This window comes from Lolium perenne, chromosome 3 (genome assembly GCF_019359855.2).
Source record: "Lolium perenne isolate Kyuss_39 chromosome 3, Kyuss_2.0, whole genome shotgun sequence".
NCBI classification, from domain to species: domain Eukaryota; kingdom Viridiplantae; phylum Streptophyta; class Magnoliopsida; order Poales; family Poaceae; genus Lolium; species Lolium perenne.
This window is the reverse complement of record NC_067246.2, coordinates 304,515,381-304,533,128: the sequence shown is the minus strand read 5'-3', so window position 1 is coordinate 304,533,128 and position 17,748 is coordinate 304,515,381. Positions and strand designations below refer to the sequence as shown.

General features: G+C 46.2%; 3 protein-coding genes and 1 long non-coding RNA gene across 11 annotated transcripts; 1 reads left to right on the top strand and 3 right to left on the bottom strand.

Moving 5' to 3' along the window:
* Positions 1-4,033, bottom strand: LOC127345310 (uncharacterized). Of its 7 annotated transcripts, XR_011756197.1 has the most exons (7): positions 3,154-4,031; positions 2,920-3,051; positions 2,741-2,774; positions 1,212-1,652; positions 1,003-1,087; positions 572-645; positions 1-221 (listed from the first exon to the last, which is right to left on the bottom strand). It is a non-coding gene; the product is annotated as an uncharacterized lncRNA (long non-coding RNA). The 7 variants fall into 7 exon arrangements; XR_007878623.2 differs by having other exon boundaries at positions 572-1,087; positions 3,154-4,033; XR_011756196.1 differs by having other exon boundaries at positions 1-645; positions 3,154-4,030.
* A 213-nt stretch (positions 4,034-4,246) lies between these two features.
* LOC127345306 (putative pentatricopeptide repeat-containing protein At3g49142) lies at positions 4,247-8,941 on the top strand. Of its 2 annotated transcripts, none has more exons than XM_051371762.2 (2): positions 4,247-6,007; positions 7,617-8,941. In XM_051371762.2, the coding sequence occupies exon 1, from the start codon at positions 4,303-4,305 to the stop codon at positions 5,860-5,862; it is 1,560 nt and encodes a 519-aa protein (XP_051227722.1). In that variant the 5' UTR covers positions 4,247-4,302; the 3' UTR covers positions 5,863-6,007; positions 7,617-8,941. The 2 variants fall into 2 exon arrangements, with proteins under 2 accessions (XP_051227722.1, XP_051227720.1); XM_051371760.2 differs by having other exon boundaries at positions 7,500-8,941.
* Positions 8,331-9,462, bottom strand: LOC127345309 (thioredoxin F, chloroplastic). Its single transcript, XM_051371764.2, has 3 exons — positions 8,992-9,462; positions 8,802-8,901; positions 8,331-8,705 (listed from the first exon to the last, which is right to left on the bottom strand). Exons 1-3 carry the CDS (start codon positions 9,339-9,341, stop codon positions 8,571-8,573), a joined length of 585 nt encoding a protein of 194 aa, XP_051227724.1. The 5' UTR covers positions 9,342-9,462; the 3' UTR covers positions 8,331-8,570.
* Positions 9,463-10,943: 1,481 nt separating this feature from the next.
* Positions 10,944-12,749, bottom strand: LOC127345308 (uncharacterized). The gene is made up of 5 exons (XM_051371763.2): positions 12,586-12,749; positions 12,274-12,503; positions 11,891-11,971; positions 11,315-11,671; positions 10,944-11,218 (listed from the first exon to the last, which is right to left on the bottom strand). The coding sequence occupies exons 1-5, from the start codon at positions 12,722-12,724 to the stop codon at positions 11,117-11,119; spliced, it is 909 nt and encodes a 302-aa protein (XP_051227723.1). The 5' UTR covers positions 12,725-12,749; the 3' UTR covers positions 10,944-11,116.
* Positions 12,750-17,748: the final 4,999 nt, after the last annotated feature.

Genomic DNA, 17,748 nt, shown 5'->3' with positions numbered 1-17,748 from the left:
TGGAACAGACATATCATGAAATTATGGAGCGCGAAGCAACCAGAACGTATTACAAAAGAATATGTACATGTTTACATTTTGCAGCATTTTGCAACATAAATTGAAAATAGCTACAAAAGCAAGACATGCTTGGCGAAGAGCTTGAGCAATTATACTGAAAGAGCAGACCTCCATATGCACGGGTGTAACTTCAAAAAGAGACATCGTCGGTAAACCTTGAACTTCAGAAGAGATAATAATTTAGTTTTGGAAGAAAGTTCAACAATTCTATTACTATTATCAATACGGACAATAAACAAAAACTAAAATCTACATCAACCAAACAAATGATTTAGCATTTTAGGAATATCTGGGACCAGCGAACTTACCATAACAGGTGAAGTTATTAATTATTTGCACAGCAGCTTATCAGCAGTAATTGATATTAAGATGATCACTAAAGCATTTAAACAACAAGAGAGTATTTTTTCAGAAACTAAAAGTAGTATGGTAGTGTGTACAAATGAGCCATGACGAATTATTTGGAGGATGAATTAAACTGTATATAAGAGTGGAGAAACAAACCACAAACCTTTTTCACCAAATAGGTGCTCCCAAAAAGACATTCTCAAATAACTCTGTGCCTCCAAGATAGACATTTTTTATCTATTTTGTTTGGAGAAAGAACAACCAAATAGCATAAAGCACATCAAAGAATGATTAATTCAATGAAAAGTATTAGGAAATGCACTCACACATCAAGCATTACCACTAACCATGGTTTTTGAGTCGCGACTCAAAAGTGAGTCGCCAAACCCTGCGACTCATGTATAATCGACCAAAAAACATGTATAGTCGCCATAAGTCGCTGTATAGTCGCGAGTCGCCACCATTTTTGGAAAACGACTCGGTGACTATACAGCGACTATACCGCGACTATACAGCAACTCAATAACCATGCCACTAACTTTCATGTGTTTTCATAAAATAATGATATCGACAAGGTATGATATGTGTGATTACCTCTCTTTTTTGGAGCTGGCTCTGATGAATGCAAGAAGTTTTTGAGTATTCAACAATCAAAGTCCATTGTGGCTGAACAGACGCCCTAGAGAAAAAAAAAGCGTAGATTTAGCAGCCTGTCAGATGATCTGGAAAGTAATAATACAAGTGATATATCAGCTGGTACTTCGTAACCAACAGATAAACTAAATTGGAGAGGAAATGTGTACGTTGGGAGAAAAATATCTTGTGAGAAAATGAAGACCAATGTAGATTAAACTGATGGAAGCTTATGCAGAAGCAAAATATACATGGCGGATGATGCCTTGGCATGTCCGTAGAGCGAGAAATGTGGATTTGGCAGCCGGACAATCCGGAAAGTAATACAAGTGATATATCAACTGGTACTTCGTAGCCAGCAAATAAGATATATTGGAGACAAAAATAAAGACAATTGTAGATAAAACTGGTTGAAGCTTATGCAGAAGCAAAATATACATGGTGGATGATGCCTTAACCTGTTTCATCAAATGGAGCTCCTCGCGCAAGTGAAATATACCTGGTGGATAATCTCTTCGTATGCATCATGAAACTGGAGCTCCTTCTTCCCATGGAACAACTTCTCAGAATGCCAGAATAGTAAATAAGAAACTCCTTATCTCCTATAGCACCTGTTAGTGAAGAAGATAACAAGAAAAGTTATTAAACTTTGCAGCCAAGGTGATTTCAGTTTAGGGATTATTGCCTTGCAGTAAACTACTAATCAATTTGTAAATTGATTATTTTTAATAATATCCTACAAGAAAATTTATTAGTAGATAATGCAAAAAAATAATAGTGGGGGAATTACGAACACTTTACTGCAACCAAAATAAAATAACAGCAGCTTGAGCGACATGAGAAATAAGGCTATCAGGTAGGACTCTATTTATACAATTCGGTTATTTGTGGTTTGCCACAAATGAAGACACACACTAACCTGACATGAATAACACGTCAAATCCATTTGGTCAGTTAGGTTGGATCAGAATGAACCCAGAATGTAAAATAGTAGTAAACCCGCATATCAAGGGAAGATTTTCAGATCAGGTAACACAAGAGTAAATAGTTTCATATCCATAAAGTTGTATGAGCCAGTGTAAATAAAGATAAACAAAAAAAGATAAATTAGTACATCCAAATCTAAGTGTAACCTAATATACCCATCAAATTTTATGAATCGTAGCAACCAAATATGTTCCTTGAGCAGCCTCGCTAGCATTGTCGCTCATGAGCGTCCAACAAACTATTGCAAAGACAAAAGGGAAAGGCGCTTCAGAATTTTCTAATGTCTTCATGCGACAAAGAAATCACAGCCCAGAATTTACCATAGCAAGAAAAAACATGAAAAAGAAGTGAGCCTAGCTCATTTGGTTAGGGAAGTGGATGTACAACCCAGCCACCCAGGTTCAAGTCTCCACGGACGCGGAATTGGGTTCTTATTATTAAAAAAAACACTGTAGGAGCTTCCCCTACCGTATTCCTTTCAAAAAAAACATGAAACTATATACAGCCATCATTATTAGAAAAAACAGGTGCATCATATTTATCGTTGTTCTCGTAATTAATCATCACGGGGCAGTAATACTATAGGATAGTATAACCTGTTCATTTGCATGATAAAATGGTGTGCCATTGCTATAACGTAAGCATGAACCCAAAATTCATTATGAAATAACATAAAGCATAAACTGGAAATGCATCAGAGAGGGAAACTCGCCTTAATAATCCAAGGTGAGTTGTGGGTGTGCACCCTAAACCATAAAAACAAATCAGTAAAAGCAAAATTAAAAAAATTAGGGATCACAATATATATCAGTGTGCATCCTAACTCACAATATTTATTTATAATACACCACAATAGTAGAGCAAAAACGTTTTGGTAAGGAACCACTATACCTGGAGATGGTGTGGAGACAGCAAGGTTGCTGGTCTCGACACCCACTATTTGTCTCCTCACGTGAATCCTTCTCTTACCGCTGAAATAAATGAATTTCATGACTTCTTTGTCATTATGATCATGTCCTTAGCCTAAGATTTAAAAGAACATGTCATCCTTCATTTCTGAACCTTAAACAAACAGCTGGAAGGAAAAAACAGTAAGCACATGGAGGGCAAACAAAGATATCATGCCTTGAAGCTGCACATCCATTGTCATGGCCATTGAGTCAAAGTGCCCAACCATGTTTCCATGTGATGACTGGAAGGTGCTCTCACTATCCTTCCAAAGTCAAGCAACTTAGCCTGCTCGCTCTACTAAGATTCAATTGACTGCATAACCCCATAAACCATCCACTAACAAAACCAACACACAGAAATAATTAACCAGCTAGAATACAGTTGTTTATGCATATCCAGATGCTACAGATTCTTACGAAATTTCCATGGAAAACAAAACGGAGAGAGCATCCTTGATACGGACTGGAACTGGAAGACATTGAAACATGTACCTTAAATTCTTGAGAAATTATGGTAGATCGATGGCAGGTGAAAGGACGGACCAATCTTGTAGTCATCGCCTCTGCTCGCTGTGATGAACGGGGGAAAGAAAGTGGTGGAGCCGCAGAAATTTTTCCCACTCGTCTACTCCACTCACCTCCGCCGTCGCCGCTCTCCTCCCACCTCCTCGTCGTTGTTGCCGCCCTCCTCCACAGCTTCCTCGATCCCGCGCCACCCTCCTCATATCTCCTCCGACCTCCACCGCTGCATGCCCCCACATCCACCCATCTACGACCTCAACCACTGCCTTCCCCCATCTCCCATCTTTCCGACCTCGACCAGTGCCTGCCCCAACCTCCGTTCGCGAGCGCCGCCCAGATCCCTTCTCCTTTGACCTCCACCGCCAGCATCTCCCTTCTCCTCCGAGGCTTCGACCCCCATCGCCGCCACCTGCGCCCTGCCTATTCGGAACGAGATTTGGGGGAACTGCTGGGTAGGAGGCGGTTGCGTGCGTGACCTATTGAGGAGGAGGTTGCGTTTTTTTTTTCTTTTACCCGTTTCTTTATTTTCTTGCGTAGCCTGCTCGCGCCAGGGATGTATCGTGGAGCGCTCTGAGATAGGCCAACCATATACGCACTTGCTTGTTCTCAATTTATATGTGGCTCGGTTGGTTGGGATTGCGGTTGTGTGCAACTCAGTTACGCATAGATCGGGGGTAATACTTAAACCTTTTAAGTAAAGAAAATAATAAAACACCCTAAAGAAAACAGCTCCACACCCCCAGTTTTCTGTGCTAACAATTCGTCAGTTTTCTGTCCCTCTGCTAGTACTTGCCAGTTCCCCATGGCGGCCCAACCCAACGCCAACCCACGCCTCGACCACCTCTCGCGCGTCCTCGCCTCCGACCGCCCGCCCCCGCCGGCGGCCGCCGTCCACGGGCACCTCATCCGCGCGCACGGCGACACACCTCCCCCGGTGATCCGCGCCGCCCTGAACCGCGCCATCCGCCGCCTGTCCAAACCGCGCCCCCTCGCCGCGCTGCGCCTGCTCCTCCTCATGCCGCGCCTGCCCGTCTCCCCGGACCACTACACCCTCCCCTTCTCGCTCAACGCCGCCGCCTCCCTCGGCCTCCTCCGTCTCGGCGCGTCGCTGCACGCCGTCGCGCTCCGCCTCGCGCTCGCCCCCTCCTGCCTCCCCGTCGCCAACGCCATCGTCGACCTCTACGCCAAGTGCAGCGACCTCCCGGCCGCGCACGCCGCGCTCGCCAGCATCCCATCCCCTGACGCTGTCTCGTTCAATTCCTTACTCTGCACCCACGCCCGCTTCGCTGCTGTGCCCGCCGCCGAGTCCCTCTTCACCTCCATGCCATCCAGAACCCAGGTCTCATGGAACGCCATGGTGGTCGTGTACGTCAATGCCGGTGACTTCGCTTCTGCTCGCCGCGTGTTTGATGAAATGCCTGCCAGGGATTTGGCGTCGTGGTCGGTGTTGATTGTGGGGTACTGCAAGCACGGGTTCATGCCGAGCGCGCGGGAGCTGTTTGACAAAATGCCTAAGAAAGATCTTGTGACATGGACGGCGATGATAAATGGGTACGCTCAAAATGGTCGGCCTGAGGATTCACTTGCATCGTTTAGGAAACTGGAGGCTGCTGGGATTGAGCCAGATGCAGCCACCATGGTCGGAGTTATCTCGGCCGCTTCGCAGATAGGCAGCATGGAATTAGCTGGGCAGATTGGAGCTATTGTTGACAATAGGAGGATTGAAAGGAATGAGAAGGTGCTCACGGCACTGGTAGATATGCACGCCAAGTGCGGGAATGTCGAGCAGGCTCTCAATGCTTTTAGGGAGATTGAACAGCCGGATGCATACCCTTACACTGCACTTATTAGTGGGCTGGCGACTCATGGGCATGCGAAGCTGGCACTTCAAGTGTTTGAAAGGATGCAAGCTCAGGCAGTGAGACCTGATCCGATCACTTTTGTCGGCGTGCTTACTGCGTGCAGCCATGCAGGGCTTGTTGATTTGGGTCTGGACTATTGGGAAGCAATGGTGCAGGATTATGGGATTAACCGTCGGGCAGATCACTATGCCTGTGTTGTAGACATGCTTGGTCGTGCTGGGAGGCTTCAGGAGGCTTTTGAGATGATCCAAACAATGCCAATGGGGCCCCATCCAGGTGCTCTTGGAGCCCTGCTGAGTGCGTGCAAGACGCATGACAATGTTGAAATTGCAGAAGTTGTTGCAGATAAGCTTTTTGAGTTGGAACCTCGAAATACTGGGAACTATATAATGTTGTCAAGCATATATGCTGGGAAAGAACAATGGGAGGAGGCAGAAAGAGTTAGGTCGCTGATGAAAACGAAATTGCCCTTCAAACAGCCAGGGTCTAGTTGGGTTTAGATCAACAGGAGTGTGGCAGGATGTCCCCGAGGAGCTGAAAAACACCAAAAACATCTTTCTTTGTGATATGTGTATTCTGGCGAGATACTGATACACAGGCAATTGAACTGTCAGGAGTGCTGCTAAGGATCATAATGCTACCAAGGTACCTTTGTTTCTTCACATCTCCTGTTATCTATGGAATCACTGTGATAAATTCGTTTGATCTGATTTGACTACAATCAGAAATAATTAGTTTGGTTTGCATAGGTATTCATCGAGTCACTTTTTCGTAGTGAACTTGTCATCTACAAACAATTGATATAGCAGAGCATAACTAGTACTGCACCTTGAGCTCTGCATCTTAGACACGTGTTTGAGCAGGATATTATGATTTAATGTATGGTTCACAGAACATGAGAACAGAAGTAACTTAGGTAGTTTGACAGCAACTCTAGCAGATTCTCTAAAACACCCCATTCCATTTTTTTAAGAAGGAACCTCTAAAAGCTCCCCAATATAGAGGACAACAAGCAACATATAGAGGATCCTCTACTCCTCCAACTGCTGCGCGGGATGGAAATTTCATGACACGCCTCCGACCCCGTTGCGCTGCCCCATCTCTGTCCGTGTCGTCCGCCCTCCGACACTGTCCCGTGCGCCACTGCAAGGAACCATGCTGCCCCACTGGGAATACACCCCTGAATCCCCCAGGATCTCGCGACAGTGGTTAGAGGTGCCACATCTGAGAGGGTTACTGTGCGGAGAGCTCCTGCATGGCGAGCAGGACCTTGTTGAAGCATCTGGGCGTATGCCTGGACGAGGTGGCGCACCGCGCTGCCGAGGCATGGTGGAGCTAAGAAAGAGCTGCGCTCAGATGGACTGCGCACACATGAAATCGCCAGCCTCCGCGCGAGGGCTGTGGCGTCAGCATCTGGCAGGGCAGTTCTTAGACGGTGAGTTGAGGTCAGCTTGAAGAAGATTGGGAACGGCCAGAGAAAAGAAAGAAATAAAAAAAGCAAATGAAAATAATAATAACCTAGCCTACCCCAACTTGCTTGAGAAAAAGGCTTTGATGTTGTTGTTGTAAAAAAAAATAATAACCCACTGGCAAATGGGTCTCACAGGACAAAAGATATTAAGGGGATGGATTTAAGAGGATCTGATCTAGGAGGACACCCATAATTTCTAAAATGATTTGAAATCCTCTAAAACCATTTTAGAGTATGAATTTTTAGAGGATCTGCTAGAGTAGAGTTCCTCTGAACTCCACATCTTACTACTAGTGCTTACAACTATAAGTATTAAGCTTTTCGCAAAAAAAAAACTATAAGTATTAAGCTAGAGATTTTGTTAACATGCTACGTGTGCAACACCAGGTCAGTTGCAAAATTAGTGACATCGGAAAGCAACAATGTTCTCTTGAAAATTGAAATGATTATTTACATCATGCAATTCCACATGGCTGCGTGTATTATCCGGAACGATTGATAAAATTCTTTATAAGAAGAGGAACTATAATAACTGTTTTTCTCCATGGTGGTTATCCACTTACACAAAGGGTTGTTCATCCCATTGTGTACACTAATAATAGCATGCTAATTGCTGCATTTTTTACCTAGTTTTTGAAGTTCACCTGTTGTGCTTACTACTTGCAGCCATGCGGGGCTTGTTGATTTAGATTCAGACTATTGGGAAGCAACGGTGTAGTATTATGGGATGAACCATTGGGACTGATCACTATGCCTGTGTTATAGACATGCTTGGCTGTGCAGGGAGGCTTGATGAGGCTTTTGAGATGATTCAAACTATGCCAATTGAGCCCCATCCAGGAGCTCTTGGCGTGCTGAGTGCATGCAAGAGTCACGACAATGCTGAGATTGCAGAAGTTGTTGCAAATAATCTTTTGGAGTTGGAACCTCGAAACACTGGGAACTATGTACTGCTGTCGAGCATATATGCTGGGAAAGAACAATGGGAGGAAGCAGAAAGTGGTAGGTCACTGATGAAAACAAAATTACAGTTCAAACAGCCAGGGTCTAGTTGGGTTGAGGATTAACACAAGGAGTGTAGCACTCTTTGTTATATGTAAATTCTTGTAAAACAGTGCAAGTATCCAGGCATCAAACAGAGCCAATTGAAGTGTCAGGAGGGCAGCTACGGATCATAATGCTATGAAGGTACACCTTTGCTTTTTCACAGCTCATGTTATCTATGGGAATCGCCGTGAGAATTTTTTATTTTATTGAGCCGCGTTTCCACTGTAAGTTTGTCATCTACAACGGGTTGATGTTGCTGAGCATAACTAATCCTACAATTTGAGCTATGCGTCTTAGACAGAGTGTTTGAACAAGATATTTTAATTTAATGTATGGATGGAAGTAAATATAGCAGTTTGAACTCTACATTGTAGTGCTTACAACTATAAGGATTCAGCTAGAGATTTTTTAATATGCTCAGTGTGCAACACCAGGTCCGTTGCAAATTAGTGAGATCAGAAAGCAACAATTTTCTCCTGAAGATTGAAATGATTATTTACATCATGCACTCCACACAGATGGGTGTATATTGTCCAGAACGATAGGTAAAAATCATCTTAAGCAGAACTGCAGAAGAACTATAGTAACTGTTTTTCTCCATGGTGGTTATCCACTTCCACAAAGGGTGTTCATCCCATATTGTACACTAATGATAGCATGCTAATTGCTGCATTTTTTTCAGGGTATTCCTCAGCTTGACTTCACTTCCTCAATCGCACGTTTTAACTCATCAATCTTCGCACCGGTGACCTCCTTAGCCACCTTCCCATCCTTGAAAATCTTGAATGTTGGTACAACCCTTATGCCAAGCTCCTTTGCAAGAGGCTGCAAGTAACAAGCACCAAGAATCTTACCAAGAGCTGTCCAAACAAAATACAAAATATACAAGACACAGCAAGATGGTCCCAGTTTCTAACATACCCTGTTGTCTTGGTTGCAATCTAGCTTTAGGAAGACAACGTCATGGTCGTTCTCGGACATCTCCTGGAATTTCGGCGCCATGATTTTGCAAGGGCCGCACCTGCAAACAAGGAGGTCGTTACATCACTGTATTTCATCAATGAAGACTACTCTAGCTGAAATAGAGAAACTAATGGAGTATATACAGTACCATTGGGTGTACATGTCCAGGACGACGAGCTTCGGCCCTGCTGCTTTGACAATTGGCCAGAAGGTGTCCTTGCACACATCCGTGACCTGTCCGGTCACTGCCACCACATCAGCTCCAGCAGTGGCCGTTTCCACCTCATCGGCTCCCGTCGTCGCTGTTGTCTCCAAGCCGCCTGACTTCACCAGAGACACTCCCCTCGCGTCAGAGCCAGACACCACCATCAGGCTCCTCTTCTGGGAAGCTGCCGCACATGCCAGGAAACGGCCGCAGGCGGCGGGACGGCATGAGGAGATGGCCGCCGGCGAGGAGGCTGACCTCTGAGGCGAGGAGACGGAGAGGCGTAACGCCATTGGATGGTGGAGTTTTGGAAGGTAACGCCCTAACTGGTGGTGTGAGTTGGTGGTACAGAGTGATGTTTTCAGCAGCAGCGGCAGAAGATGAGTGGGTGAGCTTGAAGGGAAATCCGGGCTTCTTGGTAGTATTTATCCTCCATCGATTAGAGATGGTTTCTTCTGAGAAATGACATGGCCGCCCTCGGGAATTCCTGCGCTTTTGTGGTGGCGCTGGATCCTGTATTTCTCAGTGCTGAGGGCACTTTGGGTAAAACGAAGATCTGATCGTGTGGTTCCCTGCTCAGTTCTCTGCTTCCATGGACAATTCTTGTGTGACAACTGTATACTACGCTTGCGCCGGTGACTGGTGTGCTACGCCGTAGGAGCCCACAGGTCGTCACTGACCACATGTGTCTTGTATCTGTGCACTTGTACTGTTACTAGTCGATGACTTGAGGTATCACGGCGAATATAACACGGAATCAAAATCATAGATGCTCCATTTTTACTGAAATAAATAAAACAGCTGCATATTTTCAGTTTTATGTACTGCTTAGTTATGCAGTGTCCTGCATTTCAGAGTTGAATCACTGTTCTTCTTATGGACAACCTGCACCCTTCAGTGAACAAACAACAAACATCTCCAAAATATTTGGTATCAGGGGAGAAGAATTCAGTGATGAAATCACCGACTTCTGTAGCAAATTAACAAGCCAGCGGTAGTACTACGTTGTCACAGTATCATCACCACTCTGCTGGGCAAATCTACATGTGTCTTGCCGGCAACAACCCAAACTACGGTTTGCACTTGCACTGCATCTAGACTGAAAAATACTTGTGGTTGGGTTTTGGAGAAGAAATGGAAAAAGGCAGAGATATTATTGCGGAAAACGCCAGAGAGGATCTTGCAACGACCGCGACGCAGAGGTGGAAAAACACGGAGCCATCGTCGACGGTAGCAGCAGTGCAGCAACAACTGGCTGATAGATGGAGGCATGGAGCTGCGGCAGCAACTGCGTGCTCTTTCTAGCCTCGAGCCTGGTGTAGCTCCAGGGCACCATCAGGGGAAATTCCTGCGTTCAAGCGTGACGGGACCTAAGGGATCCATGGACCTGAAGCTTTGCTTGATCGCCATCGGGAGTACCGAGAAGACAGGAATTCCCATGTTATGGAGAAAATACGGGGTGGAAACAACTTTCTGTACAAACCGGTGAAAACCACAGATAAATCATGTTAGAAAGATATGGTATGTTGGAGAGGTGGAGTCACCTGAAATCTCATATTCAAGCTCAAAATCATTTAGGAGTTATGAAAAAACCAAATTGTGCCATAAGAAGTAGTAGCAAATAATAAACACTACTATTCATTGCTGATTTTGGTTTTTACATACATATGAAATGAATATAAGGTGGAAACTTCAATATTTGCATGTTCCATGACTTTTTGGTTCTATCCAAGTTTGCATTGAGTTGTTCAAAAAAAAAAGTTTGCATGGAGCATATTGACAAGGATGCCTAGTTTTTCTCTCGCACAAGATCGACTACTACTCACAATTAACAAACAAGTGACAACATAAAGTGATTGGTGACAAACATAATGCACATAATGACAATCAAGTGGTTAGTCTCAGAACTCATGGCTTTCTGTCACATGTTACTGAATCACCTGTAGTGTGATATCATTTTCGTTAGACATAGATACATGGGTATGTATACACACAAGCTCGTTCTGGAAAACTCATCAAGAGAACTGGAGAAGGGTTTCAGATTTGAGTTGCAGCTAGTACAACACAATCAGATAGTTTGTTTCAGGAACTGCACGATGAAGTAGAGGACGGCCAGGAAGAGCCCAATCTGGTACACGTCTTGGTTCAAATCATCCGGCCTTGTGAAGAACTGTATCGTGCATGAGCACAAGAAGAAAAATTCTGTCAGAAACTGCTATAACCAAACTGGTGTAAGGACCATGCAGTTTATGAATGATTCATATACCTTCGTGGGATCTCCAGATGGGTCCGGATAAACCTCCAGATTCTCATCTTTGTTCTGCGAGAGCCGAGACGCCAAGCCCTTAGCAGCTTCGATGGTATCCTTACCGCCCTCGACAGTGGAGTAAACCCTCCTGGAGAACCAGAAGTATGCCTGGGCAGGAGCGGATGAGCCAGAGAGGTCCCATGACTCGACGTGTTCGAGCACTTGGCCGCTGATCTGGTTCAGGACGAACTGGGAGTCGACACGAACGATCAACTCCCCTCCGACCGCCGAGAAGAACGGGTTCTTGGGTTTCCCTCTCAGTGTCCATTTGATGGTAAGTGCATTTGTGGATTGCATTGACATTTCCTGGACTGTCTGACGCAGTCACGAGAGTGTTGATTAGATAGCATCTTGCTAGAAGCAGGTACCAAAATAGGAAAATTTTGTTTAGATGATGCAATGTATATGTGACTGAAGTTCTGTGTGGTGTGGATCAAGGTTTTGTGTTCGACGTAGGAAAAATGGAAATTGTTGCGTGTGCACCACTGAACATGATTGAAATAAGCAACTGCATGAAGCTCGATCAATCCTTACCACTGTAGGGTTTTCCAGAGCCTCGGTGATCCACAATGGCCTCTTGTACTTCTCACGCCCAACAAATGTCCGGAGGGGATCCTGAAAGAAGAAACCAATGATGTCACCCCGATGATATGATGCACGTGTAACCTGAACCATGCAAGTAGCTCATGTATTGGAGTCGATCCGGAGGAGTGGAGGTACATCTGAATGACTGAAAATTGAGGCATGGCCAAGAGCCCAGGATAACTACCGTCCATGATTTCCATGGTGGTCAAGATAAGTATGGATCAGTATCACTATTCTGGTTTGCTATGTTATAAACTTATGGGCAGGCAGCTGTTTACACAGTCTCGTGATTGAGGATCAGGCGATATGAGCTGATAAGGAGCTGCACGCACCTTGTATTTGACGGCAACCGCGTAGCAGGCGAGGGCGCGGTTGTCCTCGCGGATCTCGAGGATGTCCCGCGCGATCTGCCTCGCCGTGGACTCCACGTACGGGCTGCTTATGCACTCGAAGTCGTTGCAGAGCTCCCCGAAGTCCATCCCGTCGACCAGCTTGTCCGTCTCCGACCTCTCGCTGCCGGCGCCGGCCACCGCCGTCTCCACCTCCTTGGAGTCATCCACGACTGCGCAGGAACCGCACACATCGTCAGAAGCGAGAGCATACATATATTACGTGATTAGGCGTGCGCGCGAGTACGTACGTACCGTGCAAGGGGGCGAGGCGGAGGCGGCGAGCGCGGGCATCGGGTGTGCGGTGGAAGGCAGAAACTGTTCGCCGGAGCAGCGTGGAGGAAGGTGAGGGAGACGGGGAGCAGGAGCAGGAGAGGGCGGCGGCGGTGGCCATTGGTGGCCCATGGCGCGCTCGGCGTGGCGGGACGTGAAAGGGCGCGCGCGGTCTGTGGTGCGGTGCGGATAAGGCCACGGCGCGCCACGGCCTCTCGTTCCGTCCTGTGGCCTCTGTTGCCGCGCCACTTGGCATTGTCCAGCACGGCCTAATTTCTTTTTTCTCTTTTCTTTTTTTAGCACTATTTTTTTTAAGTAAGCACGGCCTAATTTCTCTTGCTTCTTAAGCAAGGTTTTCGAATTTCTTTATAATCGTAGGAGTCTACCAGCCCCAAATGCGATGTATCGCCCGAGTATGGCCACCAGAAAAAATAATTCTGGAATGGCCAAGCTTTTTTAAAAAAATTTAAGGCAACTTTATTACTAGATCAACACACGGTCTTCTACTATTACAGATAAAAAAAATTAGGAGGGCCAGCGAACCAAAAAAAAAAAAACTCACTCCTAAGTTAGAACCATGGAGAGCCAGCTCATGTGCGGCACCATTAGGTTCTCGCAGACAATGTTGTAGCCATACCAAGCACCATAAGAAGATGTCGGCAATCATTGATAACCACGTATTCTAAGGGCTCGTTTGGCTGTTGGGACCAAAATTCCCGGGGAAAATATTCCCGACCGAGAATAGACTGAAACAAAACAGGAGCAAAACTCCGGGATGATATTCCCGCCCTCCGGACAAGGGAAAAAATCTCCCCGGGAAGAGGCCAAAAACCCGCCGGGATTCGAGTAACCAAACAAGCCCTAAAGGGTGAAGCACCGCGTGCACCACTTCCATTGAGTCGGACTCCACCATAAGGGATTGGACACCAAATTGTCCAACAACTGAAGTCCCATGGGCAAAGCCGCAACTTTCATTGCCGCAACGTCAATTGCAGTGTTAGTAAAATCACAACATGCTGCAACGAAGTTTCCACTTGAATCAACGAATAATTGGTCCAGAAGCACCACGTCCCGAATCATCGCCAAGCTGGTTTACTACAATCGCGTTGATCGTGTTGCATCAGTAACAACATGACCGCTAGTGTAGTACTACCCTTAGGCGGATGAATGGATCACAGCGGACAAGAGGGGGTGAATGGACGCTACACAAATTTTAAGTCTTTTTCAGCTTTAGCGGTGCGGAAGGTAAAGGTGATTGCTTTAGTGGTGGAGATGTTCCTAGTATGATCCTAGGCAAGTGCAACAAGTAAAGGAAACAAGCATGATAGTAAGATTAAGGAGCGGGACAACCGGATGGCACGGAGACGAGGCGAGGTTTGTTTCCCGCAGTTCCTCTCAAAAAAGAGAGTACGTCTGCGTTGAGGAGATGCTAGCCTCACACAAGAGGCTAGGCGGCCACACCACGAAGGAAGGCCTCACCTTCTTCCTCGAGCTCCACAAAGGGGCTCTCCCTTCTCCACTATGGCACCGGTCGAGGCGGTGGTTCCTTCACAAGGTTGGGGCGAGCTCCACAACACTAGGAGGCTCCCAACAACCTATGGAGCTAGCACAACACCAAGCTAACCTCCATAGGTGCACTTCCTCCAAGATCCCACCATAGGAACCCTAACTCCAAGATCCACTAAGGACTAGCACGAATTGGTGAAATCTCTCTTGGTAGAACTATAGATCAGGGCCTCCTGCACCACTCCTCAAAATTTGGGCAAGATTGGTTGGATGGTTGGGGAGATCCTCAAGGTTTAAGCTCAGCAATAATGGAGGAGAGAGAGAGGAGAGATAAAATCGTGTTGGGGAAGAAGGGCCCTTTAAATAGGCCCCCGAAATCCAACCGTTACCGCTCTGAATTCGAAATCTCCATGTTCTCCTTGTTCTTATTCTTCTTGGTCCTCCTACTTCTCTTCATCTTTGGCTTGGTAGCCACTCCTCCTTCATTGCCCGAGCCCTCATTGGCTCCATCTTTGGCTTCAATGACTCCTTCCAAGTACTTGGCTTGGATTTGGAGTCTATCAATTTTGGCCTTTGATACGTCTCCAACGTATCGATAATTTCTTATGTTCCATGCCACTTTATTGATGATACCTACATGTTTTATGCATACTTTATGTCATATTTATGCATTTTCCGGCACTAACCTATTAACAAGATGCCGAAGAGCCGATTCTTTGTTCTGCTGTTTTTGGTTTCAGAAATCCTAGTAAGGAAATATTCTCGGAATTGGACGAAATCAACGCCCAGGGGCCTATTTTTCCACGAAGCTTCCAGAACATCGAAAGGGAACCGAAGTGGGGCGACGAGGCGCCGCCACACTAGGGCGGCGCGGCCTAGGAGGGGCCCGCGCGGCCCTAGCGTGTGGGGCCCCCGTCATCCCTCCGACTCCGCCCTTCCGCCTACAAATAGCCTTCGTCGCGAATACCCCATTACCGAGAGCCACGATACGGAAAACCTTCCAGAGATGCCACCGCCGCCAATCCCATCTCGGGGGATTCAGGAGATCGCCTCCGGCACCCTGCCGGAGAGGGGAATCATCTCCCGGAGGACTCTTCACCGCCATGGTTGCCTCCGGAGTGATGAGTGAGTAGTTCACCCCTGGACTATGGGTCCATAGCAGTAGCTAGATGGTCGTCTTCTCCTAATTGTGCTATCATTGTTGGATCTTGTGAGCTGCCTAACATGATCAAGATCATCTATCTGTAATGCTACATGTTGTGTTTGTTGGGATCCGATGAATAAGTGAATGCTATGTTATGTTAATTATCAATATCATCTATGTGTTGTTTATGATCTTGCATGCTCTCCGTTGCTAGTAGAGGCTCTGGCCAAGTTGATACTTGTAACTCCAAGAGGGAGTATTTATGCTCGATAGTGGGTTCATGTCTCCATTAAATCTGGGGGAGTGACAGCAACCCCTAAGGTTGTGGATGTGATGTTGCCACTAGGGATAAAACATCAATGCTATGTCTAAGGATATATTCGTTGATTACATTACGCACCATACTTAATGCAATTGTCTATTGTTTGCAACTTAATACTGGAGGGGGTTCGGATGATAACCTGAAGGTGGACTTTTTAGGCATAGATGCATGCTGGATAGCGATCTATGTACTTTGTCGTAATGCCCAACTAAATCTCACAATACTCATCATAACATGTAAGTGCATGGTCATGCCCTCTTTATTTGTCAATTGCCCAACTGTAATTTGTTCACCCAACATGCTTATTCTTATGGGAGAGACACCTCTAGTGAACTGTGGACCCCGGTCCATTCTTTTACATCGAATACAATCTACTGCAATACTCGTTCTACTGTTTTCTGCAAACAATCATCATCCACACTATACATCTAATCTTTTGTTACAGCAAGCCGGTGAGATTGATAACCTCACTGTCACGTTGGGGCAAAGTAATTTGGTTGTGTTGTGCAGGTTCCACGTTGGAGCCGGAATCCCTGGTGTTGCGCCGCACTACACTCTTCCGCCATCAACCTTCAACGTGCTTCTTGGCTCCTACTGGTTCGATAAACCTTGGTTTCTTATTGAGGGAAAACTTGCCGCTGTACCCATCACACCTTCCTCTTGGGGTTCCCAACGGACGCGTGCTGTACGCGTATCAGCCTTCAATCTATTGACTTCATCTTCATGCTTCGGGTGAGGGTGAGTGATATCAAACACTTGGACTTCCTTTGTCTTGTTCACCCAGAAATGTTCCATCAAAGCTTCTTCTTGGAGAGAGTTCATCTTCATGAGTAGACGCTTGTCACTCTCCATCTTGGCAACTTTCATGGTTGCAACACGCGCGGTCCTTGCTCAAGGGAAAGTACTCCTTCAAAGCTTCCTCTTGCATGGAATTGACCTCCATGAGCTTGGCTTCGCTCCTCTTCAAAGAGGCTATTACTTCCTCATGATCACAACAAGTGACCTTCTCTTTGCTCATGCGGAGGCACTCCACCAAGGACTCTTCTTGCATGCTACTCAAACTCAATAGCTTGGCCTTGGTGCTCTCAAGAGTGGCAATTTATTCTTCATGATTGTTGGAGTCTTCGAGGGTGATGACACTAGCTTCAAGAGACATGCGCAAATTTTGTTCCTCCTCAAGTGCTTGATTGAGAGAGGCAATCTCATTTTCCGCCTCCCTTTCAAGCCTCTCCTTCTCCTCTATAAGGTCTTGAGCCACACCATATTGGGCCAAGAGAGCCCCAACATGAGTCTTGGTATCCCCTTGCATGTTAGTGAGAAAAGAATCCAAACCCACAATCTCACGCTTAATGGTGAGACTAGTGGCATCATCAATATATAAAGCATTAGATGGAGATGTGAGTTTGGAAGGGGATTCTACCTCCGAGGATACCATTGCCATGAGGCAACGGGCGTTGTTGGTGACGAGGTTCTCATTTGGAGAGTCGAAGAGGGAGATAGAGGGAGTGGTAATGGCGATGGCGGCCACTCCCTCTCCTTCCTTGTTGGAGCTCTTGTCCTCATGTTCCTCGTCCTCATCGGAGGAGTACTCTTCACGGATGATAAACGCTCTTGGCTTCTTGGTGAAGGAGACCTTGTCGTCATCGGGCTTGGAGGAGAACTTGGAGAATCCTTTGGAGAGAGACTTGAACTTTTCCTTGCGGACAAGCCTTCAACCATTATCTTCTCTTCTCTCATAGATACAATCCGCAACAAAATGACTTTTGCCGCCGCAATTGTAGCATGTTCTCCCTCTTTTCCCCTCCCTTGGACTCTTGGAGAAGTTTCTTGAAGAATCACGTAGTCTTCTTGATCTTGTGTTACGGGACTTGTTTCCCTCTCAAAATCTCTTGGTGGCGAGGGCCATGTGCTCATGATAGTTGGTCTTGAGATCATCCGGACCCAACTCAATGGGATCCTCATCGCTTTCACTAGCTTCATGCACCTTCATCTTCAATGCAAGGTTGGGCTTGCGGGTGTTGTGGGCGCGAGCAACAAGATCCTCTGCATTCTTCTTGGAGATGTCCAAAGCGATGACTTCGCTAAGGACTTCATCGGATGTCATAGCATGGAAGGAGGCGTTTTGGCGGATGGCCGTCAACTTCATTTCCTCATAAGGGAGGAGAGCGTTGTA